This window comes from Lonchura striata, chromosome 12 (assembly GCF_046129695.1).
Source record: "Lonchura striata isolate bLonStr1 chromosome 12, bLonStr1.mat, whole genome shotgun sequence".
NCBI lineage: Eukaryota > Metazoa > Chordata > Aves > Passeriformes > Estrildidae > Lonchura > Lonchura striata.
In genome coordinates, this window is record NC_134614.1 from 5,141,294 (window position 1) to 5,169,206 (window position 27,913).

The following is a 27,913-nucleotide window of genomic DNA, read 5'->3' on the forward strand; positions in this document are numbered from 1 at the left end:
AATCAGTTCAGAGACATTACTGGGCACTGAATCACAATCCTTGGGGAGAACAAAAGTCTCCAAACTCCAGTCATAATTGCACCTTTGAGACCTTATTATTCAGAATAATAAAAATTCATTAACTATAATGTGATTGTTTCTAATATAAACACATCCCTCCTAGCATGCTGTGGTTTTTCCTCTGAAAGTGAATATTCAGAAGGGTCTCTCTGACTGCATCATTTGATGTAGAAAAACTCAGAAAAGTAGAAGTCTGGTGCAGTTTTATGGTGGAACCTGCCTCACATCATTAAAGTTTTACATTGTTTGCCAATGCAAGTTTGTTCTCTTGCTTCAGGTGCTTTCTCCCAAAATTCCCAATGCCCATTTATCATATATTTATCTGTCTTCAGAATAATAATTGCATAGATGATGACTTAGCTGTGTATATCAAACTTTCTTGGGGTAACAGTTAAAGAACATTTCATATTTGTTTTAATCAGATACTATGAGCCCAGTGATGTCTAAAGATCTTACTGTGTTTGGAATTTAGTGAGAGCATAAATTTATCTCCTACTGCCAACCTTCCCTCAGACCCCAGGTAGGTAATTTTGAAAGCCATAAACCACAGGAAAATAAAATTTTGGGTACCAGATGCAGACAAGTGTAAAATCCTGAGGAAACAAGGCACACATCAATTTCATGAGACCCATTTATACATTTAGAGCTCACTCAGAGCCCAGACAGGTTTATTGTGTAGGACTTGAACATTCAAACCAAGGCAGGCTCAGCACGAGGAGAGCGTGAGACAGCCCTGAGCACAACCACGATGATTAAACGCTGTGGGTTTGTGTTTGTGTTCCCCGGGGGATGTGTGAAGAACTGGAACACCAGCAACAAGTCCTGAGGAAAGCCTCGGAACAGCATAAAATACGAATTTAAAAAAAAAAATTAATGAGGAGGAAAAACAATTGAAGAAGGGGTGCAGAACTGTGATGACCTAAAAAAATTAGGATGAAGCAGTGGTGGCGGGGAGAAGACTAAATGTTAGGCCCATGTGCTGAACATCACCTCGCTGTGCTTGGTTTAGTGGGACAGTGCAGCTCAGAGGCACCCTGAGGGGACAGTGAGGGGACATGCAGGGAAGCCTGAAGGGACAGTGAGGATACAGCGAGGGGACAGTGAGGTGACATGCAGGGAAGCCTGAAGGGACAGTGAGGGAACAGCGAGGGGACAGTGAGGGGACATGCAGGGAAGCCTGAAGGGACAGTGAGGGAACAGTGAGAGGAACTTCAGAGAGGCCTGAACGGACCATGAGGGGACAGTGAGGGGACAGTGAGGGGACACTGGGGATACCCTGTGGGGAGCACTGAGGGGACCATGAGGGAAGCCTGAAGGAACCATGAGGGGACAGTGAGAGGACCTGAGGCCAGCGCTGAGAGAAGCATTGAGGGGACAGTGAAGGGGCAATGAGGGAACAGTGAGTGGAGGGCTGAGGGGACACTGAGCACTGAGGGGACACTGAGTACTGAGGGGACACTGAGGGGAGCACTGAGGGGACACTGAGCACTGAGGGGACACTGAGCACTGAGGGGACACTGAGCGCTGAGGGGACACCCAGCACTGAGAGGACACTGAGCACCGAGGGGACACTGAGCGCTGAGGGGACACCCAGCACTGAGAGGACACTGAGCACCGAGGGGACACTGAGCGCTGAGGGGACACTAAGCACTGAGAGGACGCTGAGCACTGAGGGGACACTAAGCGCTAAGGGGACACTGAGCACCGAGGGGACACTGAGGGGAGCACCGAAGGGACGCTGAGCGCCGAGGGGACACTGAGCACCGAGGGGACACTGAGCGCTGAGGGGACACTAAGCACTGAGAGGACGCTGAGCACTGAGAGGACGCTGAGCACCGAGGGGACACTGAGCGCTAAGGGGACACTGAGCACCGAGGGGACACTGAGGGGAGCACCGAAGGGACGCTGAGCGCCGAGGGGATGCTGAGCGCCGAGGGGACACTGAGCGCTGAGGGGACACTTAGCACTGAGGGGACACTGAGGGGACACTGAGCGCTGAGGGGACACTTAGCACTGAGGGGACACTGAGCGGACGCTGAGCGCTGAGGGGACACTTAGCACTGAGGGGACACTGAGGGGACACTGAGCGCTGAGGGGACACTGAGCGCTGAGGGGACACTTAGCACTGAGGGGACACTGAGCACCCGGGGCCGCGGAGCGAGTCCCTGCCAGGGCCGCCCGGCCAGCCCAGCCCAGCCCGCGGAGCCCAGCCCAGCCCGCCATGCCCACGCCGGGCTGCAGGGGGCGCAGCGCGGCGCGGGCTCCGCTGCCGCCGCGGGTGGGCGGGAGCGCCGGGCCGGGCGGGCCCGGGGCCGCGGCCATGGCGCTGCCCGTGCTGTCCAGCTCGGCCGTGAAGTTCCGCCGGGTCCTGGCTCATTTCCCGCAGGAGCTCAGCCTGGCCTTCGCCTACGGCTCCGGGGTGTTCCGGCAGGCGGGGGCCTCGGCCGAATACGGCGAGGTGAGCGCTCGGGCCCCGCGGCGTTCCGCGTACCGGGTCCGCCTCCGGCCCTGCGGCGTGTGAGCGGCAGGGGCAGAGACCCCACCAGACCCCCACCAGATCCCCACCAGACCCCCACCAGATCCCCACCAGACCCCCACCAGATCCCCACCAGACCCCCACCAGATCCCCACCAGACCCCCACCAGACCCCCACCAGATCCCCACCAGACCCCCACCAGACCCCCACCAGATCCCCACCAGACCCCCACCAGACCCCCACCAGACCCCCACCAGATCCCCACCAGACCCCCACCAGACCCCCATCCCCGCGGGAAGAGCGGGGCGGGTGGCCGGGCCGGGCTCTCGGCTGCGGCGGTCCCGGCGCTGGGCCCGGGGTCCCTCTCAGCACCGTGTGTATCGACTGCGCCTCAGGTTGTTTTCCACCGCTCTGGGAGAGTTACTACAGCTTGTCCGACTGCTGTGCGCTGAATGAGGGGAATTTCAAATATATTGCCGTAGTGAAATGGCAGTCTGGGGGCTTCCTCATCTTCTGAGGGCCAACTTGGAAGTAATGTTTATTTTTATTTTTTAGGTTTTGTTGACAAAAGGAATACACTACAAAGGAATTCTAGAAATGCAGTTCCTTGCTGCCAGCTCTCGAGTGGAGTGGCGCTTTTAGCTGCCCACATTCCCCCATTCATGGCCAAAACGTGCTGTTCATTAGTGCTGTAAGCTGTTCCACTGAGCTGTGAATTAGGCTGGTGAAGATCTCACACCTGCTCCCCTGTTTTAGAGGGTTGAAGTTTGGTCTTGACCAGGACAGGAAAATTTTGGACTGTCTGATATACTTGACAATAAACATACAACTTCACTGGAACCTCTGAACTGTATCTGACATTAATACTTGTGGTTTGGGTTCTACTTTTATTTTCTTACTCATGAAAAATACTTAGTTTGAAGTTTGATACTGTGTATATATCTTAAATTGTTATGATAACATAGTTTCTTCTTGTCATTTAAACCCCACCCCTCCTCTTGTTATCCTCAGACAAATATGCTGGACTTCGTGTTTGCTGTTGATGACGTTGTGACCTGGCATATGATGAACTTGTTAAAGAACAGGAATCATTATTCCTTCCTTAAATTTTTTGGGCCCAAAAAGATAAGTACCATACAGAGATATGGAGCAGGAATTTACTACAACACCTTAGTGCCATGCAATGGCAGGGTAAGTACAAGCAGTCTGAGTGAATTGAGTCAAATATTTATGTCTGTGAAGTATTAAAATGATTAGCTTAAAGCAGATTTCAGGAAGCAAATATTGCAGATTGTAATTGTAGATTAACTCGTAGTATCTTCAATATTTATGTATCAAACTGCTTCACTAACAGCATTTTAATTAAAAAGCAAACAGAGCAGCCTGTCTTGCACCTTAGAAATGTGAACAGTGTTTGGAACTTAGAGCTAAAGCATTTCAGGAACTGCATTTATATTCATTATTGCTTTCTGTCTGCCAGTTTTGGTGGTGCTTCATTTCAGCAGTTGACCATGTAGTAGCAGCAAAGTGGGCTGTTTGATATAAAATGCAAGTTACAACAGCAGTTTGCAATTGACATTTGTGTTGTCTCATATCCTGACCTGTGATGCTTGGGGGTAATCAGTAATTCTGGTGAGTGGTTCTTGTCCAGCAGTCCTGTTCCTGCACCTCTGTGTTTGGTAGGGAGAAGTGAGGGAAACACTGTCAGTCTTGATGTTCTTGTCCCTGCATGATATTTTGGGGTTTAAGCCTTATCTGTGTGATGTAAAAAGGGATTTGTGATTTCATTTGGAGGACCAGTGGTGTTTGCCATGACATTGTGTTCTTGGCTCTTTATGCCCTGGTCTTATGTTCTAATGACTCAGTCATATCAAAGGCTGTGGTCCTTTGGTATCCAGAAATTCTGGAGCTGCCTGCCTTGCTGTGTGATAATCTTTGGAAATTCAGGTATTGCAGATTGGAAACAAACTGTGGAAAGTCCCATGTTTTTTTCCAGTTACCTAAAATAAGCTGGAAAATCACATTTTTTTCTTAACATCAAAGAGCAAAAGAAAAAACTCCCTGATACACACCCTACCTCCCAATAACAGGATACGTAAGTGTCTGGAGGTTGTAATTTAAGTCTCTGACAAGCTATTGCTTGAGGTTTTTTAATATCATAAAGGATAATGTGCATTATTCCAGCTATTTTAATATTTGGCTGCTTACTTTGTTGCAACCTTGATTCTAGAAGACAACTTAGTTTTTCAGGCATTCCATTCTTTCCCTGCAGAAGTTGGAATGGAAATAGGAGGTTTTTCTTTTACCTCGTGTGTTAATTAAAACATAAAAATGTTTTCTAGTTTTTATTGGAGGTATGTGTGCCTTAGGATTAAGAACAGTTATAGCAAGTAGTAAGTTCCATATAGGGAAAACAGTGCAAGGATAGTTCTCTTCAAAAGCCTCTATTTTGCTTTGTTTTTTCCAGATGATAAAATATGGAGTAATTAGCACTGATGCCCTGATTGAAGATTTGTTGCACTGGAAAACTCTCTATGTGGCTGGGCGCCTCCAAAAGCCGGTAACTGCTCAGTTTTCTCTCTGGAAATGCAGGAAATTACAGGGCTGGAAAAGAATCAGTTAGAGTTTGAACTTTATCTGTGAGGGATCTGTGCAGCAGTGCTGCTCAAATAATCTGCCCTGATTTAGGGGTGTAGCCCCAGAGGGATAATCTCTCAGAGAGGAGGTGAAATGTAGTTCCTCATGATGTTCTCTGGAAAAAGAACCCTAAAGGTGAGTGTATTAATAACAGTTTTCTGCCTGTAGTAAATCTTGAATAACTATTAATGCCAAGTCCCTTTAATGTTAAATGTATTATCTGCCTTTTATAACAGATTATAGGGGTGCCCAAAATTTAACACAGCTAAAGAATTGAAATCTTTAAAGATGAAAACAGCTTTGCTGTGCAGTTACTGTCTGGTTCATAACTGAATGAAACATGGGTTCTGCATGTTGGTTTTTCTCCTCTATAATGGACCATAAAAAATAATCTTTACTTTCCCCCTCGTGCCTGCCTCAGTTTGCTTTCAGCAGATGGCAGCAGTGCTAAGGGAAAAATTGTTATGAGGGGAGGGGGAGAATTAGAGGAGAAATTTCTTCAGGTCTTGGAAGAGAAGTTAATTATGCTTTTAGCTAAAAAACTTGGAGTGAAAGTTTGAATAGATTGTCTCAGACTGCTGGCTTTATCTCCAGAGATGCACTACAGCATGATCCAGGTTAGAGCAGCTGTTATCTTTGTAAAGGATGAAACTTAATCCATTGAGAAAGATAACTGAAGGGAGAGTTCTGGATGTCACATCAACACTGAATAGTGAATAGCTGTTTTCAGTGGAACTGCATTTGCTGCTGCTTTGATTTGTGACATGGTACAGTGAATATAAATTCTCTGTACTGTGAAAAAGCCTCCTTAACTGTGGGAGCTCTGTCAGATTTAGCCCAAGAATCAACATTCATGTTTTACCAGGGTGATAACCATTGCACTCAGACTTCCTGGGAGATTTGCAGCTCTCTAAACCATTGAAAATTTGTTCATAAATGCTATCAGTGTTTCAGGCATTCTGATTTTGAAGCCTGCTGTATTATTTTCTTTCAAAAAAATCCTGCTTTGTATTAGGAGGGGTTTTAGAAAAGGAGGAGGTTATTCCTTTTGCTTCTCTAAGGCAAGGCTGGTGTCTTCCATGAAACTCATCTCTGCTGAGTTTCATGTTTTAAAAGGCTCTAACTGTGGTGTCCTTAACAGGTCCATAACTTGCTGATGTTTCCATGGCAAACCTAAGGTATTGCAGTCACCTGTGTGACTGCTTGGGGTGCCACAGATTTCTCTGGTCTGACTTCCCTTAGATTTCCCTGTAGCATCAAGTTAGGAATGTACATCTAAGTGAATTGCTTGATGAGATTGGAGAAAAATCAAGGGGGGTACCTTTGTTCAAAAAGATGTTGTAGAGCAGACAAATATTAAAAAGCTGCCTTTTATAAGCAGGACAGAATTGCTTAACCAGAACACATGAGAAAGATAAATTCACACCAAGCAGGGATTTCTAGGGGAGTTGTTTCTGGAAGTGCGCAGTTATCCATCTCCTAAACCAGCTTCCCTTCATTTGCCAGTGTGTTTCTATCTTCAGTTCTCACCAAAGATCTGCTTTTTATTCCAGTATGTTTCCATATCCTAAGTGATTGGATTCTCTAGTCGGTCTTGAACACTTTCAGTGTTTCCTAAAAGTAAACACTTCTTGTGGCAGGTAGAGGCATTCAAGTGATCTGTTCCTCCTGGGTAAGTGATCCCCTCGAGTTCACATACTGCTCATGCAAAGTGCAAAAATAAAGCCCTGCTTCTTCTAGGACAACCCCTATCTGAGAAACTACTTGAAGCATTTGATAGGTCAGTCCTCTATTAAAAAAAAAAAAGGAATGAAGATGAATAAGAAAATTTAACTCTGTCTGGTGTTCTGTTCTCTTTTAGTATAGCCTTTTTTCCTATTGCACAATCACATGTGAAGTATTTCTGTTGATGCATTCATATTTCCTGTTCTGATTAATCTTAAATTTACAAGTATGAAAAGGTGACTAGCTCCTCAGAGATTAGCTCATGTCTGGTGCATGTAGCACTTCCAAACCTGTGTGTTTGAAAACAGCTTTTTCTAGCAGAGTGTTAATTCTTAAAAACATGTTCCTTTCTCTCACATGGTGGGGATACTCTAGTACTTGTTGTACCATGCTAGAAAGATCTACTCTTAAATTAATTTCTTACTCAATCTGGCATGAAAAATAACATTTCTAGCTCCAGCTTCAGTAGCACTTTGCTGAAGTCTTGGTTCCAAATGGCTCTGCTTTTCCAGGTGAAAATCCTGGCCCAGAATGAGAACAGCAGGCTGCAAGCTGCTCTTGTCAGCAACCTGAAGAGTGCAGTGACAGCAGCCTTCCTCATGCTGCCAGAGAGCTTCTCTGAAGAGGACCTTTACCTGCAGATTGCTGGACTCTCCTACTCTGGTGAGTGTGGGGGGTCTGAAGTGGCTGAGAAGAGCTGCAGTTGGAGCACAGTTGGAGTCTCATGTGTGATTAATCATCTCCCTTCTTGCTTTGGGCCAGCACTGCTGCATGCACCAAGAATTCTCTCTGAATGGTGGTTACATAATATCTCCAGTAATTGGGTTTATTCACAGGAAATAGGTGTAGCTGCACCAGCAGTGCTGCCTGTACCTGCTTGGTTTATGAGCAGCTAAGTGTGAGTGATTCGATATGATGAAATAGTGGGGGTTCTCTCCTGTTTGCATGGACTGTATTTTGGTGGAATGTTTCAAAACCTTGGGGGGAAAAAAAAAATCTTTCCACTCAGTGCAATGTTGAGTCATCTGATAGTCTGACTCATACCTTGTCATCTCTTTTTGTGTGTGCTGTGTTTAAGGTTCCTATATAGTTAACTTAAAGATCTTGATTATGATTCTTTGATTTACATTTAACACTCCTGGTTTGTATTTGTTGAGTTTGTTTTTTTTTTAAGAAATTTGTAAGGAAAAATATTGAACAAACTACTGCAAATGGTTTTCAATATAAGATGTAATTGTTACAATTTAACTCAGCACTGCTTTTTAAATGTTGACATCCTTATTGGAATTACTGTGACAGAGTTTGGTTGGAGTTGTACTTTACACAGCACTTCCTTGGCTCACTCAGAAATACAATTTTGGCTTTTAAGGGAAGCATAGGAGGGTCTAAGTTTGGCTGTTCTGAGGAGTGTCACTGTTTTATGTAACACTTCTCAGGGCAGTTCAGATTGCAGCTCACTTTTCCAGAGCAGTTCTCTCCTGAAGTGTTGCCTGTTTTAAAGCATCAGGAAGAGGGTGCTGACAGTGGGATTGCCAGCCAGAAATGTTCACTGCTTATCTGCCCACCTGAAACCTGCCCACACTGGCACTGGATTCTTGCTGAGCACTAGTGACCAAGATAATTTTTTTATACTCTTTGAAACAGTGCAATTAAACAAAAGTCAGGAAAATGCTGAGACTGGCTGTGCTGTGTGAACAAAGCTGAAGCAACACAGCTCCCATCTGGGAATGTACAACAAAAAGGTGGCTTGTGGATATTTTGCTGCCATTTTGTTAAGTCTTTCAGAAGCTGTACTAGTAGACAAAATTGATTTTATGTGTTACTCTAATCAGTCTCCTTGGAGACTGCTGAAAAGAGTTGTTAATGCTTTAATTTAAAGAATGTTTATCTTTTATTTTTTCCTGCATTTTTTGAGAGCACTGAGTCAGTACCATTTATATGCGAAGTGTTTGTTTTGTGGCTTGGCATAAACTGAAATAAACTAAGGAAGGCTAGCAAGTTGGCACCTTTCAACAACATTTATCTCCTGAATGTGGGAAGTGGGAAAAGGAATTGATTCAGAATTTTGGTTGTTGATACAAGCTACACTGAGCATCCAACTCCTGGCTGGAAACCCAGCAAGCAGCCAGGCTGGTACCTAGGAGAGGAGTGGAATGCTTTCATATAAACTCACTGGCTTTTCATTTATTCTATTTGAAACTTCTCAGTCATGTATCTGAAAAGAAAGTGTAAAGGCCAGTAATGTAACAGTGGTGTTAAAAGGAATTGCTTTTTGAAACTACTAACACAATATATGGCTAAACAGAAGAGTGATCCAGGGATCTTACCGTGACTGCTGTTAGCTGAACTCCAGGTACTGCACTTGGAGTGTGGAAACAATGCAAATTATTACCTTTCAAATTGGAAAATGTTAGCTCATTGGCTTCTGGATACAAAGTATGAGGAGTGAGCAATTGAGGTATAGTGCAGACTGTTACTGTTACTTGACAGCTGGAATTATTTTGCTTCCCAGTGAAGATATAGACACATAGGCTGATGACATTTTATCAGAGGCCACTTAACCTTTGCCTTCAAGGACATTTTTTCTGTGCTTGAAGGTGTTTGAATAGTTTTTTTGACTCTTAAAAGATTATTATTGTGGATTATATTGGCATACACAATATTGGAGAATAGAGTTTTAGATGGCAGCTCTGTACTATGTTGATTTCTATTACATTCTCCTTCGTTTTTTGGGGTTTTCCTAATGTTTTAACTCTCTCTTTTCCTGCCTAGGTGATTTCAGAATGATAATAGGAGAAGACAAATTCAAAGTGCAGAACATAGTGAAACCCAACATTGCCCATTTCCAGAAGCTGTACAGTACTATACTCCAGGACTGCCCTCAAGTGGTGTACAAGCACCATCTGGGAAGGCTCGAGGCAAGTATTCTCCTTCTAAACAGCTTTAAAACAAGCAAGTGCTTCATCACTGACAGCAGGCAGGAATTATGCAATGCACCAGGAGAGCAGTTGTAGTCTCTGTGCTTGCTGTTTGTTATGTTTCTGTTCTTTAGTTAATTCTGCAACCAGCAGACTCGCCTTAAATGCCAGGTTTTTCATATGGAGGAACTACTGCTCATTTTCTCTGAGCACAGAATAGACTCCAGCAAGGGAACCAGAGCAGATCATTGTAAAATGTGTGTTCTAATGGCTTCCACATGGGAATAACAGACTAGGAAGTGAGGAATAAACAGATGGTTTGTGTTAGAGAGATGAGGCTGTAACTCAGAGGTGCAACTTTCTACAATTAAAACTGCATCTCACAAAAACACCTCAAATTCTATCTTTGAAGATTACCTGACTAAACCCAAGTGAAATTCTGGAATTAATACCCATACAAAACCATTTTCCCTTAGCTTTTTGGGAAATCCAGAGTGACCAGTATCTTGAATTCCATCTTTCTGGTGTAACATTACAGTTAGGGGAGAGATGCCAGTCAGTAGCAATTTTTCCCTTTTGTAATCTGCATGTCCGTGTGTGAATATTCAAGTGTGATATAAACCTCAAATAGCACCACTTGTCTCATGGATATGGGCATCTCTTTATCCTCAAACCTTGGTAATTCTCTCCCAAATGCCACCTTTTAGGATGTGTTTTTGTTAGAAATTCATTTAACTGCAGGCTTGAGTACTGTAATCAGTTTCACTGCAATGCTTTGGGGTAAAACACAGGCAAACCTGTATTATCCTGCAGCTGTCTCCGTGTTTTCTTATTGCTTCTGAACAGTTTGGTGGAAGCAATATTTAAATGAATTTGGGAAATAATTAGTTACACTTCCTTCAAGAAAAAAATTCCTTTAAACAAATCCTGGTAGCATACTGCAAATTTATTGCTGCATAATAAATCTCTCCACAATCCCATAACAGTCATCAAGACTGCTTCAAATCAACAGCAAAATGAGGACATTTAATCAACAAAGTGTTTAATACTTTATTACTCACACCTTCCTGTGGTTATTGGCAGTTACTGCCCAGCCTGAGGTGGCTGAGTGCTGTTGGGGATGCAGTTAACAGAATAGACCCCCCCTTCTCCAGGAGATGCAGAACTACAGAGAAAATTCCTTTTTCCGGGGTCCCTCAGAAGCAAGGGGGGCAGAGCCCAGCTCTGAGCTCTGCTTGAGGCATGGATTCCTCCCACACAGTGCTCAGAGCCACTCCTGACAGTGCCTCTGCAGTTGTGGCTGACTCATCTGGAGATCATTTTCTCTACGCTGACAAAAGGGAGTGGAGAGGGCAACCAGGCTCCTGCCTGATGGCTCCATGAAGTGGCTAAAACCTTGTGTGGGAGGAATGGAGCTCTTCAGATTTTCCTCCTTTGGAGAGCTCTGCCCCATTGTGCATTGCATTTTGGAGAAATCTGTCCAGGCTTGCATGTTGGTATCATTGTATTCAAAAAAGGCTCGCTGGATTTCTGATTTAGATTGCAAAATGTGGGATGAGTGTTTTCTTCAAATTATACAAACCAGATGTGCTTTGGAGTTTAAAGCAGAGAAAATGGTTTTCAGGCTAAACTTGAATGTGTGTGTCTGTAGTTTGATTATATTCAGGCAGAAGAAACTCAGCTGAAGGGTCTTCTGGGAGCTTTTTTTTATTGTCCTGTACTTATGTTACCAAAGGAAATTGGATACAACAGAAATTATACAATTTCAATGAAAATTTACTTGCAGACACAGCAAGATCATGTGTGTCTTCCTTTGAATAAAAACCCTTGCACTGAGTCATTCTTCAAGTTGGAAACTGAGATGCTGCATTTCCCCGTGCTTGGAAAGCTTTTATTAGCATTGTCAAGGGGCTTTTCTAGTGAAATGGATCAGGTTCTGTGAGGTATTTATCAGAGGTCAATTTTCTGACTTCTTAGGAAAAAAAAGAGAGAACTGAATGTTTTTAATGTCTGTTTTTAATGTCTTACTTTTATAACATTTAGATTGATAAAAGTCCAGAAGGTCAATTTACACAACTTATGGCTTTGCCAAAGACTCTGCAACAAAAGATAACTGCTATAGTAAACCCTCCTGGAAAGAACAGAGACGTGGAAGAAATTTTACTGCAAGTTGCCCATGACCCTGACTGTGGATTTCTGGTGCATCAAGGTAGGTCTGGAGCAATGTCTGTAATCTCCTTTAAGGCATGATAGATACACAATTCTATTGTATATGTTCTTCTATTTCAGGTGGGTTAAAGAGAGGGAGATTAATCATGAAATACATTCCTGAAAGCCTGCGTTTGGATTTGACTGCAGACAGGTTATCTGAAATATTATCAATAGCACTCCTAGGGATACAGAAAGATGTGTTTTGGAAAAGAGGCAGAATTTAATGGATAATAGTGCAGCCTGCTTAGATCACCTAACTCTGGTGCTTCCATCTTCAGGCAAACTTCATCAAAATACTGAGCTTTATATCCTCCCAGTCATAGATTGCAAGGCTGAGGTAATTTTCTGACTTGCTGACATTTCCCTTGGCAGTCATCGTGGTTAGCCCAGACATGTGAGCCCTGGCACAGAGCTCCCGCTTAGAGGGAAAAGGCTGAGGTGCTTCTCATCAGCACAACTGCTCTGAGGCAACATTATGTCATATGAGCAAGTTAAAGCTGATGCTGCAGACACCAATGTTCTGCCACGCTGCAGGAAAATGAAAAAGTTTAATACTTGGGGTCCTTTATGCATTTGAAGAACCTGGCACATTTTCTGTTCCAGGTAGTAAATTTTGCAAGCTCTCTGAGCACAGCAAAAATTCCCAATAAACCTGTGAGTCACTAGACACTAACCAGGGAGCTGAGGAAGCTCTCAGCCTGATTTCTGTTGGGGAAATAAAGTTCCTGGGTGCTGCAGGTCTCCATGGGCAGCATGGGATGAGCTGCACCTGGACATGGAGGAGTTCAGCTTCTTTCTTGGGCTGGTCTCAGCCAGTAAAGGGCTAAAAGCTGGTCTGGGAGCAGGGAGCAGTGGTTGAGCTGCACTCAGAGCTCTGCAGGTGTTGTAGCTGTGGCTGGACAGGGAGCAGCAGTGCAGCAGCAAACTGGACACATCTTCCCAGGCACTTTAAACTCTTAGGAGAACACATCAAGATACTCTTCCACTTTTGTGGCCACAGCATTTTCCTAATTAATCAATCTGGGTAAGGGCCAGGCCAAGCCATTTGGGAATCCTACAAGACAGAGCTGACTACTCAAGCTGAATTGCATTGTCCCAAGATATTTTGCTACATCAAAACAATTTCTTCCTTTCCCTTCCCTATTCCTACCCCTCTAATGATTGTCCGGTAGAATATTGTATCCTTACTTATACATGGATTATGCTTTGTTCTTCAATATGTAAGCAGGATTTAAAAATATTTGAAATTATATCTTATGGGTCAATGCAGGGTGTCAATTTGGAAAAATAGCTCTGAGACTGCTGCATTTCTGCATTTTTTTCAAGTATTTAGTAATGTGAGTAATTTTAAATAAAAGCATACATATCAGTGCTTTTATATGTGTTAGAACAAGTAGAACTTAATAGTTCTGAAAAAAATGTAAGATTTTTTAAACTGTTCTATTACGAACCCCTGGACAATGACAGCTGAATGTGTCACAGTGCAAAGTGGTAATCAAGCCTTATCTCCAAAAGCTGTAATTTAGAAAAGCCAGGGAAGAGCTGCACAATAGAGGTATCTCTGCTTGATCAGACAAGTGCCAAATCCCAATTTTATGTTGAAGTAAACAGGGAGTATCATTTGTTCTGCTCTAGAATGTTAATTTACCAGCACTTAGATGAAACAACTCTGAATCCTCTGTGATTAATCATCTCAGTAGAGAGATAATGGGAGCACTAAATAAATGGATTTGATCAATTCCTACTGCTTGTTGTCTGTTTTAATATTGGTATGGATTTTCTTCTGTATGTTACATATAAAAGAAATTAAAATAGTTTGGAGAATACTTTTAATTAGTATGAAAAAGCAGAGCAAACCCAATTTTTCGCAATGTATGTTTTACTTTCAGGCTAGCTTGATTGTATAACTGGAACAATATTTAACTTGCATGGTGGAGGGGAAAAAAAATCCCCACACAAGTGCTGAGATGAGTAACATCTGTGTGCTTTTCCCTCTGCAGGCATTTCAGGAATTGTGAGATCCTCCAGTATAGTGCAGAGTGCTAAAACCATCCTGACAGCTGGTAAGAATGTGTGGGATTTCTATCAACGTGAGCCTTCTGATTTCACACAGAAAAAACTACTGTCTTGTTTACAGGAGTTTAAAGAAGAAATTTTTTGTGTATTTCGCTAAAAGTCCCCAGAAAACAAAAGCATTTAAAGCAGAGGCTTTCTTGCAAAATTATGAAATGCTGAAAGGGACTGGAGTCTGTGTGACTCTTAAAATACCAAACAACAACATCAGCTTTCATTGTCTCTGCCTCTGGATCTGTCCAGAGGAAATTTTGTGGAGCAAAATAATTGGAAGGGAGGGGTTAAAAACAGTGTTATTCCTGTTGAATTTGAGTTATTCTCTCTACCTGTGGGGCAGAGCTGGGTAAGTGCAGGAGCAGAACAGAAGTGGTTAAGCTGTGGGGATTATTTGTGCTCTGTTCCTCCTGTTCTGATGGGCAGCAAATCTCCTCTAGGGCTCCGTAGCTCCCTGTGTGAGTCACTGCAACCTCTCCTGGCACTGGCACTTTGGGGGGTCCTCATGGATCTCTGAGTAGCCCTTGGCATTTTTATCAGGGTTTCTGCCTTGTGCACCTGAAATCACTTATTTGGGAAATGTCTCTATTTCCCTCGGTCTTAACTGCTTTTTGCTTTATATACAGTGGCTTTTTTCTCTTTCAAACAAACTGTAGTTTCTGTCTAATCAGTTATGTAGAGTTGTATTTAAAAACTATTTTCTACTAGTGGTTTTTGTAGTGGAAACATATTTTTGTGAATTGATTTAGGTAGAGCAAAACAATTTTGGGCATTTGCCTCCAGCACAAGCCAAATTTGAGCAAGGAGGCTTGGGGGCGTAGATTTTTCTTTTTTTTTTGCATGATTTAGGTTTTTTTCGGGGGGGAGGAAGTTTGTTTTTTGTTTTTGTTTTTTTTTTCTTAATGTATTTACACTTCTCTGCCAGAATCTGGTCAAAACCATTAGTGACAGAATTCAGGTGTGAAATTTACGTGCTCAGGGATGTCACCTCAGTATTTTTGAGGTGTGATGTTTGTGTGATCTGCCCTGGAATTGAGGAGGGATGGTGTCCATGGCTCTAGAGTTAATTAGCAAAAACCTTTTGCCCTTTTTTTTTTTAATATTTGTCTCCAAACACTTATGACTGAGTTTATATTAAATCTGTCAGTATCTTCTAATAAAGATTTTCTCCCGGTCATGGTTTCTTAATTGAAAATGCATCACTGGGGCAACATTCCTGGCTGTGCCATCTCTTGAGGCTCTCCATGTTCATAGGATACAGAATTTACACAGAGAAAACAGGAATGTTGCTCCTGCATGGAAATATTTGCTTGACTCAGGAAGGAATGTGTTTTACAGGAAAGTATGGAGCTTTACATTCAGTCCCAAGGATGCTGCATTTCTTTCTTTATTCCTTTTCCAAATCTATTCTAATATTCTGTTCCCCTAAGACCTATTTTCACACTTTCTAGTAGAGACTTTAGGAAAAATATAAGGCTCTGACTTTCTGCAGTGTTTCTGTCAGGAGTAGTAGCTTAAAATAATTATGAAAGACAATCATGAAATCTGTGGTTCCATTAAGTTTTGACTTATTATTGCTGTTCCTAATAACTGTACAAATACTTTGCTTGCAAAAGAACATTTTCATTAGCTGGCCATCACTCTTTTTGGAGTGTTCTAGAGGACGCATCTGTTTTCTTTAGCTGATTGTTTTATCTTAAGTACACCAGCAAAGGTGAGATGCCTACTCTGGTCCACAGCATGGCAGTGCGATGTCCAGCATTTCTAAATTAAATGGTAAATTAGCAATAGCTGTGCTGATTTGCCATGCTGGGTATGAACATTACTGGCAAGGAGCACAAGAAGGAATTTCAACCCGTTTAAGATAACTTTTCTCATCTTTCTCTGTCAATTTGTTTTTCAAGTGGAGCCCCAGCTCTGTGTTTTTGTTTGTTGTTAAATGCCCTATTTAGTTTTTGAAAATGTGCCTTGTGTATTTCTTTGAGGCTGTGGTGAGGTTGCCTCTCTGTTTCCCATTAGAGATGGCACCAGGGTTTGATTTGTTTTCCCACATAGCCAGAGCCTGCCTGAGCTTTGGGAACTCACTCTGCAACTCTTATATTTAGCTCCTCTGAAGCTTCCTTCTTTTTATATTTTACTCAAGCAATGCTGCAAGCTTTGAAAAGTTTTCTATAAATACAGTCTTACAGGTTAAATCATCAATTGCCCCAAGATACTTTTAAGTTAGCACAAATGTTCTAAATATTATTTGTTTTCACTCATTCAAATATTTTTTTTAAGTAGCAAGTTTCATTTGTTCAATATACTTTTAAGTTAGCCAAATGTTCTGAATAGCATTTGTTTTCAAGGATATTTTTTTTAAGGTTTGCATATCAAATATTCTGGTTTTGTGATAACTACTCTCTTCAGCTGCCTGATCAGATAACTGCTGGCTTCACTGTAAATATCTGTAAACACGCATATATCTGTGCATGCCACACTACAAATACATAATTATTTCCTCCGCATGACAGCTGTCCATCCATCCAAAGGAAATTCAGGACACTGCAGCCAGGCAAATCTAGCAGGACACTTTGGGGACTCCCAGCCAAACCCTGTCTTACAGCACCAAAAACCCTGTCTTAGAGCACTTGCAAAAAGCTCAGCGTGGATCCTTAAGTGAAACCAGAAACGGGTTGTGTTTACACAAACGCTGTGGGCTCGGTCCCATGTGCATCACGGCTTTGTTCTGTGTCCTAGAGTGAAAAAAACTAAAGGGGAGGTGGAACCACCGAGTCACAGATTGTGAGCTGCAGTAAAAGACTTTTTTCATGTGGTCCAAGTGCTTCGGATTCTGAGAGAGAGATGTAATTACAGCAATTAACTTTTCCTGCAGCTGTGATTCATCAGCCCGAGGCTGCTTTGGGGAGCAGCTGAGCTGGGTGGACAAACCTGCGCTGGGGAAGCGGGGCCAGCAGCTCCTTCTGTGCCCTGGGTGGAGTTCAGAGGGACCAGAACGATGGGCAGGTGTGCAGGCTGGGAGCAGCAGTGTGTGTGTGCAGGATGAGAGCAGCAGTGTGTGTGTGCAGGCTGGGAGCAGCAGTGTGTGTGTGCAGGCTGGGAGCAGCAGTGTGTGTGTGCAGGCTGGGAGCAGCAGTGTGTGTGTGCAGAATGAGAGCAGCAGTGTGTGTGTGCAGGCTGGGAGCAGCAGTGTGTGTGTGCAGGATGAGAGCAGCAGTGTGTGTGTGTGCAGGATGAGAGCAGCAGTGTGTGTGTGCAGAATGAGAGCAGCAGTGTGTGTGTGCAGGCTGGGAGCAGCAGTGTGTGTGTGCAGGCTGGGAGCAGCAGTGTGTGTGTGCAGGATGAGAGCAGCAGCGTGTGTGTGCAGGATGAGAGCAGCAGCGTGTGTGTGTGCAGGATGGGAGCAGCAGTGTGTGTGTGTGTGTGTGCAGGCTGGGAGCAGCAGTGTGTGTGTGCAGGCTGGGAGCAGCAGTGTGTGTGTGCAGGCTGGGAGCAGCAGTGTGTGTGTGCAGGATGGGAGCAGCAGTGTGTGTGTGCAGGCTGGGAGCAGCAGTGTGTGTGTGCAGAATGAGAGCAGCAGTGTGTGTGTGCAGGCTGGGAGCAGCAGTGTGTGTGTGCAGGCTGGGAGCAGCAGTGTGTGTGTGCAGGCTGGGAGCAGCAGTGTGTGTGTGCAGGCTGGGAGCAGCAGTGTGTGTGTGCAGGATGAGAGCAGCAGTGTGTGTGTGTGCAGGATGAAAGCAGCAACGTGTGTGTGCAGGATGAGAGCAGCAGCGTGTGTGTGCAGGATGAGAGCAGCAGCGTGTGTGTGCAGGCTGGGAGCAGCAGCGTGTGTGTGCAGGCTGGGAGCAGCAGCGTGTGTGTGCAGGCTGGGAGCAGCAGCGTGTGTGTGCAGGCTGGGAGCAGCAGTGTGTGTGTGCAGGATGAGAGCAGCAGCGTGTGTGTGCAGGATGAGAGCAGCAGCGTGTGTGTGTGCAGGATGGGAGCAGCAGTGTGTGTGTGCAGGCTGGGAGCAGCAGTGTGTGTGTGCAGAATGAGAGCAGCAGTGTGTGTGTGCAGGCTGGGAGCAGCAGTGTGTGTGTGCAGGCTGGGAGCAGCAGTGTGTGTGTGCAGGCTGGGAGCAGCAGTGTGTGTGTGCAGGCTGGGAGCAGCAGTGTGTGTGTGCAGGATGAGAGCAGCAGTGTGTGTGTGTGCAGGATGAAAGCAGCAACGTGTGTGTGCAGGATGAGAGCAGCAGCGTGTGTGTGCAGGATGAGAGCAGCAGCGTGTGTGTGCAGGCTGGGAGCAGCAGCGTGTGTGTGCAGGCTGGGAGCAGCAGCGTGTGTGTGCAGGCTGGGAGCAGCAGCGTGTGTGTGCAGGCTGGGAGCAGCAGCGTGTGTGTGCAGGCTGGGAGCAGCAGCGTGTGTGTGCAGGCTGGGAGCAGCAGCGTGTGTGTGCAGGCTGGGAGCAGCAGCGTGTGTGTGCAGGCTGGGAGCAGCAGCGTGTGTGTGCAGGATGGGAGCAGCAACGTGTGTGTGTGCAGGATGAGAGCAGCAGCGTGTGTGTGCAGGATGAGAGCAGCAGTGTGTGTGTTTGTGTGCAGGCTGGGAGCAGCAGTGTGTGTGTGCAGGATGAGAGCAGCAGTGTGTGTGTGCAGGCTGGGAGCAGCAGTGTGTGTGTGCAGGCTGAGAGCAGCAGTCTCTCCCTGCAGAATGCAGTGCCTGCACCATTCCCTGCAGTCCTGCAGCAGCTGTGCTGCAGTGGATATGCCACATGCTGCACTGCACTTCCAGAAGCACCTGGAGTTCATTGGAATGGCAGGGCAGCAGTTCCTCTCTCAGAGGGGCTGTCTCCTGCAGTTTGGGCATTTTCCCAGCCACACTTCCGTAATTTTAACTTCTGTCATTTGTGCTGTGCCCCAAGCTCAGCCTGGCTTTGTGCTGCTGCAGGATTTGTTGCTCTTTGTGCAATCTCCATGCAGATTTGTCAGCCACTTTAGGATTTACATGGTTATTTATATGTTATTTGAGATGCTGCAAAGCAAAACCTGTCATGACTTCATTAGTGTGCTTGCTTTTGCAAAAACCTAGTAAGGATGGAAAATTTGGAGCCTGCATATGGGATGCACATGGGTTTGTCCGTTCAAAATACATGTATAGATTCTCTCCTACCAAAGGAGAAGTCGAGTTTATTTAAATTGCAGTTGGAGACATGAGAAGTGCAGACCTGATTTTCTGCAGTCTTTGTTATCAGAGGCTTTCTTACTCTGCTACTTTCCTTCAGAAATGAGTGTGTACTTTTCCTTCTTGCTGCCAACTAATTTGTCTTCTTGCAACATGAATTTGAATGCATCTATCACTTAAAATATTATATCTTTAATAGATTTCTTTCTTTCACTTTCCTTTTTTTTTTTTGAGGTCTTTCCAAATCAGATATTATGATGTCCCTCCCACTCACCCCCAGAAATATTTAGGAAATCCAGTGCAGCACATGGCTAAACTTGTGTTGACGATCCTTGTTTGTTGCAAATCTTTCCTTGTGTTCCTTGTGTTCTGAGCTGTGACTTTTGGCTAAATTCCTTGTGTATTTTTAGTCTTGTCAGGTGTTCAGTTCAGTAAACATAGGAAAGAATGTAGTAAATGTAATCTAGTACACCTTTAATCTGTGCATGTGTCAAAATTAGAGCTTTTTCTGCAGCACTAAAAAGTTGCCTTTTCAGTTCTGAATTTCGAAGGGTGTGATTAGACTGTGCTGTAATCTGAGCAGTGACTCTGTTTTGGGTTAATTTGTTTGGTTTGGGGTGATTTTTTTAAAACAAAAAAGGAAAAGCAAGTAGCTGCACTGGCTGGGATCTCAGAGCCCCCCTGAAATGCAAAGACTAAGAGTGTTTTGTTTTTAAATTTACAAATACTCTGTGTCTAAACGCAGCAAAAGGTTGTGGGTTTTTTGCTCTAGGTCTGTAAGAGAAGGTTTGTCTCTGCTAGAACTTCAGAAACTGTTTAACTCCAAGGATCAATTTTACAAATTTTGTGGGAGTCATCCTTAGTCCATCATATCTAAAACTCATAAATGCTTGGAGGCAACAACTGCTGCTGGACCTCTGAAAATTGAAATGTCTGCCTTTATTGTATGCCATGGCTTGGTATTTACCAGAATTCTGCACTATATGCTCTGCTTTGATAGCATTAAAAGTGTTTTTGGTGGCATTATTTACTGTGTTCTGACTGTGACAGAAAGGTTATTTGCATGTCTGCCTGCAGGATTAGGCTGTCGTTCCCCCAGGGAAAGCCTTCATTTAATGCACTAAGCACCTTCTCGCTGAGTCAGCCTTGCTAAATGTTGATCTTTTTTCTCTTTTTCCTTCTTTTTTAGGGGCAAAGAAATCTGTTATTTACAGTTTGAAGAAATTATTTAAGATGACAAAGGGAGGGTTAAAGAAGACATCTTGAGTCTTTACATACTGTGTATGGGTAAATAAATAGTACTTTTTCTCTAAATATTTTGCAGATGTGACTTTGCATACTTGAGAAGGTTACAGTGTATTCAAGATGTCTGTTCTGATGATTTACATGCCCAATTTTCTTAATGAAATAGGGACTTTTTTACTGGGAGGTTTGTTGGCAATAGGGCAAAGGAATTATACTCTGTAAATACTGAAATGAATTTTCCTGTGTATTTTGAAGAACTCTAAGTAAAAAAGATGGATTAAAACCCAAAGTGACTAATCTTCTATGTGTTGGTAGCTTTACTTCCCAAAGTACCCTCAGAGTCTCAAAATGATCAGTATCCCAAATGTAGTTCTTTGAGGGGTTTACAGAACTGGATAATTCATTGAGTTTTCAGTAGATATGAAACTGCCCTCTGACATTCCTGCCCTAACAGGTTCATCCTTGGAATTCCTCTGAGGATGCTCCCTGTGGCATCTTGAATCCCAAAAACTGCCACAGTGACTTTCACTGGGGGAGAGGGAAAAGAGCAGCTTGGCAGGTGTCACATCCTTTAATAGGGATATTTAATAATATTAACAAATAAGGATATTTAATAATAATAATAAAATGGTGTGTTCCTCTTGTGAGGCTGAGATGAAAAGTGCCCAATTCATGGGCATTGTCACAAGGGCCAGAGTTGGAAGGAAATCAGAATTCCAGGGATCTCTTTGGGCAGATTTATGCAATATTTGTTGTTTGGCAGAAGATTCCATCTAAACACTTGAAAATTTGAAATATTATGAACAAAAGCACAGGTTGGTTAATTCTTTGATTATCTTTTTTTTTTCCCCTTAAAATACTGCCCACAAAGATGAAACTTGAACTCTCTTTAACTTTGCTAAACTAAAGAGAATTGGAGTTGTTACATTAATCATGCAATAAAAAAAGTGGGCATTGCTAGCAGTATCCATGTCTGGTGCAATAAGTTGGAAGGATCTTTTGTAAATTGAATATTTTTCACACTGACTCAGGTGGGCTTGCTAATTTGGGAAATTTTCCTTTATAGAAATATACTCAGCTAAGATTTTGTTTTCCTTGTGAAAATGTCAATGATACAAATAATTTAATGGTAAAGAAAGGAAATAAAATGTATCTTTCCTGATCAGTATGTTTGGTTTTTTCCTTATGTATTATGTGATCATCAGGGCCATCTCTCAAGGTACATTTGATTTAGAGATCTTGCTTCAAAAAAGAAATTATTGCAGTGAAGTTGTCTGGTAATTGCTTCCAGGGAGAAGTTCAGAGCATAAATTTAAGACAGAAAATAGAAAATACATTGTTGTATGTAATAGGACTCAATCACAGGGACTTGGTTTAATCCCAGGGAAACTTTTAAATATTGATTATTTAAAAGTATTTGAATTTGAAATTTTAATCCAGACTCGGGAAATAATTATTGTGAAATAGGAAATAAATAATTGGGAAACTTTCTAAGGTCTGAGGCAGGTTCCTCACACTTTGCATTATCCATTGGTGATAGAATGTGTAAAACAAATACCCTCAAATGTCCCTTTGCTGATGCTACAACCTTTTTATGGGGGCAAAGAATGTTTGTATGGCCCTGGCATTCTCTGGCCCTATTAGTAAGAGGCCAAAGTCCCAGTTTGTAAAGTGTTTATTATAAAAAATGGAACTAGGGGATTTAAGCCACTTCCAGGTAAATCTGGAATTTTTTAATAATGAAATGCAGTTGCTAGCATTTCAAAGCAGCTTTCTTGTAAAAGCCCTTTGCAGTAACGTTAAAGAGAATATTCTGAATGTTACAGATACACTTGAAAGGAAGGGGGTTTGGTGTTTCTGAAGGTGCTGGCCACTGAAGTGGTGGTTCAGAACATTAGAGGGCAGTGACAAATCAGTCTGGTGTGAGATGAGCTGGCCTCACTCCCACAGTGGAACCCCAGGCTCCATCCTGCACCTTGCTGCCTGACCATTTATCCCAGAAATAATGTTCTTGTGGGGAGGAGGAATAAAAAGTGAAGTACTGCTGGCTGTTTAGCAGCTAATTAACTTTTTTTATGTGCAGCAGCTGCCTGTGGGTCAGGCCCTGCCCGGCTCGGAGCTGTTTGTCACTGTCACTCTGCCAGAGGATCCCTCTGTCCCTGCACAGGTGGGACTTTACTGCACTTCCTGGAACTTGAGCTGCCTGTGTTTGGCTTGTGTTGCTGGATACCCACTGCAAGGCTTGGTTTGGCTTTATGAACTCTGTGTACAGCAATATAAGAAGTCATTTCTTGCTCTTTGGAGTGAGTTTTGCAAATCCCAGCTCGATAGTTCCCGGTTCCCTCCATCTGTTGTTGCACTGCCAGTGTCCAAGTCTGTGCACTAAATCTTTGGGAGATGTAAAAACGTCCTTCCTCCTCATCCATATGGGCTGAAAACTCGATTCTGCTCTGTAAATCATTCATCTTGTGCTTTTTAAGAGTGGCCTACCTCTCCCCTTGGGGCCACTGGTCTTGAATGTATTTATTTTTCTGGCAGAGAGCCACGAATGAATCATAGCCCTGAGCAGCTCGTTGTGAACTCCTCACCATTGTTAAGAGAGTACTTGGGGCAGTTGTTACAGAGCTTTGCTATGTAAAACTTTTAAGAGAAGAGAGATTGATTTCAGCCTTGTTAGCTGCTTTTGAAGTTCCCACCAGTTGTGTGGAAATGATTTCTTTTGCTCTTACAGCTGTAATCCACTAAAATAACCGGGGATTGTTGCACGGGAAGCGGGACATGGGAATATGTTACTGCCTCTTTGTGCTAATGAGGTGTGGTTGTTCTTTCACCAAAAAAAGTCACTTCAGCCTTTCATTCCATTTGTAACTTTCCTGTTTATACCTTCCTGCTCCATTTCCATACTTTATTGTTTCTCTTCTTGACTTAATTCTGAAGTCTTTCATTCTGTTCTTCAGACATCCCTCTTTTCTGGCTTGGCTGTTCCACCATGGATATTGTTTCATGTTCCCTCCTCCTTTTTCCTGTGTAGCAGAGCTTTCATTAAAGGCAACCAGGCAGATGATTTATTTCTGATGTCTGAAAAGGCTTCTTTGTAATGAAGAGCCTGGACCCAATCAAACTGCTGAGGGTTTGTGTAGGTGAGTCAGCAGCATGGGCCTCACTGCCTCTGAGATCCACAGTGCCAGAGGAGTGTGGAACAGCCTCCTGCTCCAGAGGGAATGAACTGGATGACACAGGAAGAAGGGGAAATCAAAAATGTGACTGCCTACATAATCATTTGGCTGCTCAGTTTGGGGAGGGCACAAAGCTGAACCACACAGGCTGCTGACCTCCATCAGCACATGTATGGCATGTTCCTCCTTGCTTGCACGTTTCCCCTTTTCCAAGTGCTGGAACAGGGAGTTTCACCAGGTGCCTGACTGTGGGACCCTCCAAATTCCAGCTGTATCTATCTGTAGGTGCAGAGCCTGCATTTCTCACCTGTGCTTCCCTGAGGCTTCTCTTTAGGTTTTGTTGACCTTCACTGTCAGCAGATGAGAGTCACTGAGCACAAGGAAGGTGCCCATGAGCAGCTGAGCTGGGATCCCTTCCTGGCAGAAACACTTTGCAGCATCCCTGAGCTTCCTGGTGTTTGCAACAAACAGCTGTGCCAAAATTGGGAAGTGCAACAAACAGCTGTGCCAAAATTGGGAAGATCAAGATGGACACAGGCCAGGATTGCTGGGTGGCTGAGGGAGCTGAACCTTGTTCTTCACTCTGAGGTGCTAAAGCAGGAGCCTGCTCTGGCCTGGGAAAGCTCAGAATGAACACAGCCCTTGGTGAGTGTCCAGTGCAGGGGGATCCAAGCAGGGTTGTGACTCATGCCTTTTCCCAGCAATTAATTTAAAAATAGAATTGAAGTTGAAATATGCTCTGAAGGTCAGAATATCAGGGCAGTGTGTGCCGGATGGTTTTTCCTGGGTAAGGTGTTGGGAGAGGACAAAGTATTCTTCATTTTCAAAGTCATTCTGCTGGCCACATAGTCTGTAGAAAATGAATTTTCTTTGTATTCCCTACTGCAGTAACAAGAGACATTATAGCTATTTTCTCCGTATAGCTATTTTCTGCTCTGCTTTTTTGTTTGACTCAATAGTTGCTCTGTCAGTTTGGTACTGTGATTTCACAAAGTTTTGCAGTGACCTTATTTACCTGTTTTTCTAGATAAAAATCTTCACCACAGTTGCTAACTGATCCTGAACTTAACGACTGCCTTAGGGAGAGTCAGTAATCACTTTACTCCTGCATGTTTTAACCTCTTACTAAGCCTGCTTCAATCAGAAATGTTTAGAAATGGATTGAGTTTTACTGCATGAACAGGAAGCTTCACACTATACATTCTGAAATAATTCATGCAAATTCCAAATATTTTATTCACCTCTTTAGTCTAAGAACTTCCATGCAATTTTTGCCTACATAATCTGGTATTCTGGCAAGTCCTTTCCAGTAGTGGTGGGACTGTTTGGATGGTTATACACATTTTTTTCTGAGAAATGAAAGGTCTTGCAGCTGCAAGCACAGACTGAAAATCTCTGCAAGTGTAGTGGGTATAGAGGGTTCTTCCCCATTTTAAATTTTACTAAATTTGATCTTGAGTTTGCAGCCACAATGTCTTTTAAAGCAAAACAGCAAAAACTGACCAAGAACAAACACTCTGTGTTTTGGTTCCTTCATTTCCCTTTGTTGTAGTGATACCTTCTTTAAAAGCCCTGAACCTGGTAGTTAAGATACTTCCCCTAGTGAATTAAATAAGCCAAGTAAATAGTAAAACATCTCATTATTGAATTAATTTGTATTACTTCTCTACATGGGATCTCTTTAGCTCCACAGTGCACTTGGTAAATTTGAAAGCTTGTGTTCCCACACAGTGATTATTTGCTTAATCTCTGCCTCCTGCCCAAGCTTCTCCAAACCTATTTTAAAATTCAGAGTGAAGCATGGGAGGGGAGCATTCAGTGTTTTGTTTTTTTTTGTTTCGTTTGTGGTTTTGGTTTTTTCTTTTAATATTGCCATCCTCAAGTTGTCTTGCTCTCAGCAGTGGTGAAGGGTCTGGCTCACTCTCTGTACAGCAGTGAGAGCCAAGAAGTTTTTCCTTTCCTAGGATGCTTCAAGAAGGGCTGCCACAGAGCAGCTCCCAATGTCTGCCTCATGATGCTGTCACTGTGCTTTGGCTTTACAGCCCAGAGCAAAGCTTTTTAAAACCAAATTATTTGCACAAGAAATTCTAGACAATTTTTTTTTTCTGTTTCTTTCCCCTCATTGCCTCCCAAGTCTGGGGTTGGGTGAGCTTGTGCTCATCCTGCACACCCCTGTTAACTCTGTCCCTGCAGGCCTGCCTGAGATTCTTGCCAAGGGGGAGACTGAGTCAGCAGCACTTTGGCAGTTTGAAGGTGAGTTCCCTGCAGATAACAGTAGATGATGAAATCCATCACTGCACTTTTAGTTCTTACAGCATTTTTAAGTGGACTATATTTAAGGGTTGTATTCACACAGCTGCTTTTAAAGCAAGGATTGGTTTATTTTGCTTTATGTTTTTGTTGTTTAAAGAATGTCTCCTCTGTTGTTTATCTGTGACTAATTTAGCAGGATTCCCTTTCCAGTATAGAATTGAAAACTGGTGTGTTATTTTTATTAGAGAATCAGAGGATAATTCAGGTTGACAAAGCTCTCCCAAACCACTGAGTCCAGGCTGTGCCCAATCCCCACCTTGTCCCCAGCCCAGGAGTGCCACATTCAGGAATTCCTTGGACATCTCCAGGGATGGCTACTCCAAAGCCCCCTGGGCAGTTCCAATTCCTGAGCACCCTTTCCATGGGGAAATTCCTGCTGGTGCCCACCCTGAGCCTGCCCTGGCACAGCCTGAAGCCTTTTCCTCTTGTCCTGTCCCTGGGAGCAGAGCCCAACCCCACCATGAGCCAACTGGGGAAAAAAACCTGGAAAGGGCACACCTGGAAAGCTGAGGAGAGAGTCCCCTTGTCCTGAGAAGATGGCTGACCTTTGTCCAGAAAGCCCAGTCAGGAAGAGTCCCAGGTCCTCAGGAATTAGCCAGATCAAGCTGTCAGAGCTGCAGAGCGGGCCCCAGGAACAGGGTGGGTGTTTGCATCCAGCAGATGTGACTGAGCTTGGTTCTTCCAGAGTGATTCCATGTGCATCCTTAGCTGATAGATGGATATTCCAAAGGGCTTTGGACACCATTTGGTGCCCAGTTCCTTTTCTCCAGTGACCTGCTGCTGGTGGCTTTGGTTTAGAAAAAATCCTGGTGACTGAAGAGCCTTTTCTTACAGCCTGCAAATGTGGAAATTGTGTAGCTTATCATGAATTGATGTGGAAACTCTGAAAATAATTTTTCATCTCATCCTTAGCTGCAACCTGGATTTGATTTTAATGATCCCACTTGAACTGAAGTTCATCTGGTCCTGTGTGAGACAGGATGCAAATCAAATAGGGAGTGAAATCTGTTATGTGGATGTTTACTGCATAAGGAAAAAGTGCATAATGAAGAGGTTACTCTGCATATTTAACCTTCAGCTGGGGATCATTGACTGTACTGACCTTTCCTTTACACTAAATTTGCCATTTGGAGTTCTGCTGTGAACTATCAGTGGTCTTTTTACCAGTGTTTAACAAAACTTTAACAAATTAAAGCCAGTGGGTTGTGGTCAGAGGTTGCTTTTAATTTGTTAATCTGACACTCCTTATGTATTTAATTTTTTTCAGTTATCTTGTCTGTCTTCATCTTATGGGAACCTCCATGGGGTAAAATCTTTTCTAGAAAAAAGCAAGCAAAAGTACCTGTGGTTAAATGTTCTGAAAGAGCAGAGTTAGTTGTGTTCATGTTCTGTGTGAGTCTGAAAATATCTCATTGTTTGCTTGAAGATGATGCTGCTGTTCTGACCCTGCTCCAACTGAAATTATTCTGTCTCTTTTCATCTTCCCTTGGAAGATGGGGCAGACAATTATGAAGAGGGCAAGCTTTGTCTTGAAGCAGGTAATAAATAACCATCTCCATCAACTCACAGTTTGGATCAACTTGTCTGGCTGGAATTACTGCAATTTAACACATTGTGGTGTAATGAATAATAAACTATCTTCAAAAAAATTAAATCAAATTTTGGGTGTGTTTTTAGCAGCTTTGAGCTGCAGTGCAGCTGAATGTGGATTTTAGCAAGGAAGAGTTTCAGATTCAGAGTTTAGTAGTTTTTCATTGCTAAAAGATGTTTGCTTCTGAGGCCACGTAATTTGTGTGTACTAAAACGTGCTTTGAGATTGATTTTAAAAGCTGCTGTCACTTGGTGTAAAATTAACCTGTTTTATGAAAGAAGGTGTGGATAGATGGAAGCATGCACTGTAATTGCACTGACAGAGATGGCAAAGCA

General features: G+C 43.4%; 1 protein-coding gene across 4 annotated transcripts; it reads left to right on the plus strand.

Annotated features, from left to right (window-relative positions):
• The first annotated feature begins 2,341 nt into the window (after positions 1-2,341).
• TAMM41 (TAM41 mitochondrial translocator assembly and maintenance homolog) lies at positions 2,342-27,549 on the plus strand. Of its 4 annotated transcripts, XR_013340711.1 has the most exons (10): positions 2,342-2,518; positions 3,548-3,727; positions 5,004-5,096; positions 7,411-7,561; positions 9,671-9,816; positions 11,860-12,025; positions 14,028-14,090; positions 20,443-20,540; positions 22,582-24,319; positions 25,868-27,549. XR_013340711.1 is itself a non-coding variant. In XM_021530461.3 (9 exons), exons 1-8 carry the CDS (start codon positions 2,381-2,383, stop codon positions 20,517-20,519), a joined length of 1,014 nt encoding a protein of 337 aa, XP_021386136.1. In that variant the 5' UTR covers positions 2,342-2,380; the 3' UTR covers positions 20,520-20,540; positions 22,582-24,596. The 4 variants fall into 4 exon arrangements, 3 of the variants coding, with proteins under 3 accessions (XP_021386136.1, XP_021386135.1, XP_021386138.1); XM_021530461.3 differs by lacking the exon at positions 25,868-27,549 and having other exon boundaries at positions 22,582-24,596; XM_021530460.3 differs by lacking the exons at positions 22,582-24,319; positions 25,868-27,549 and having other exon boundaries at positions 20,443-21,660.
• Positions 27,550-27,913: the final 364 nt, after the last annotated feature.

What these genes read in the sequence shown, in the direction of transcription:
- TAMM41 (XM_021530461.3), top strand. Translation starts at nt 2,381, where the DNA reads ATGGCGCTGCCCGTGCTGTCCAGCTCGGCCGTGAAGTTCCGCCGGGTC. An exon ending in CTGGGCGCCTCCAAAAGCCG is followed by an intron (nt 5,097 to 7,410) that starts GTAACTGCTCAG and finishes CTGCTTTTCCAG; the next exon opens with GTGAAAATCCTGGCCCAGAA. An exon ending in TGGATTTCTGGTGCATCAAG is followed by an intron (nt 12,026 to 14,027) that starts GTAGGTCTGGAG and finishes TTCCCTCTGCAG; the next exon opens with GCATTTCAGGAATTGTGAGA.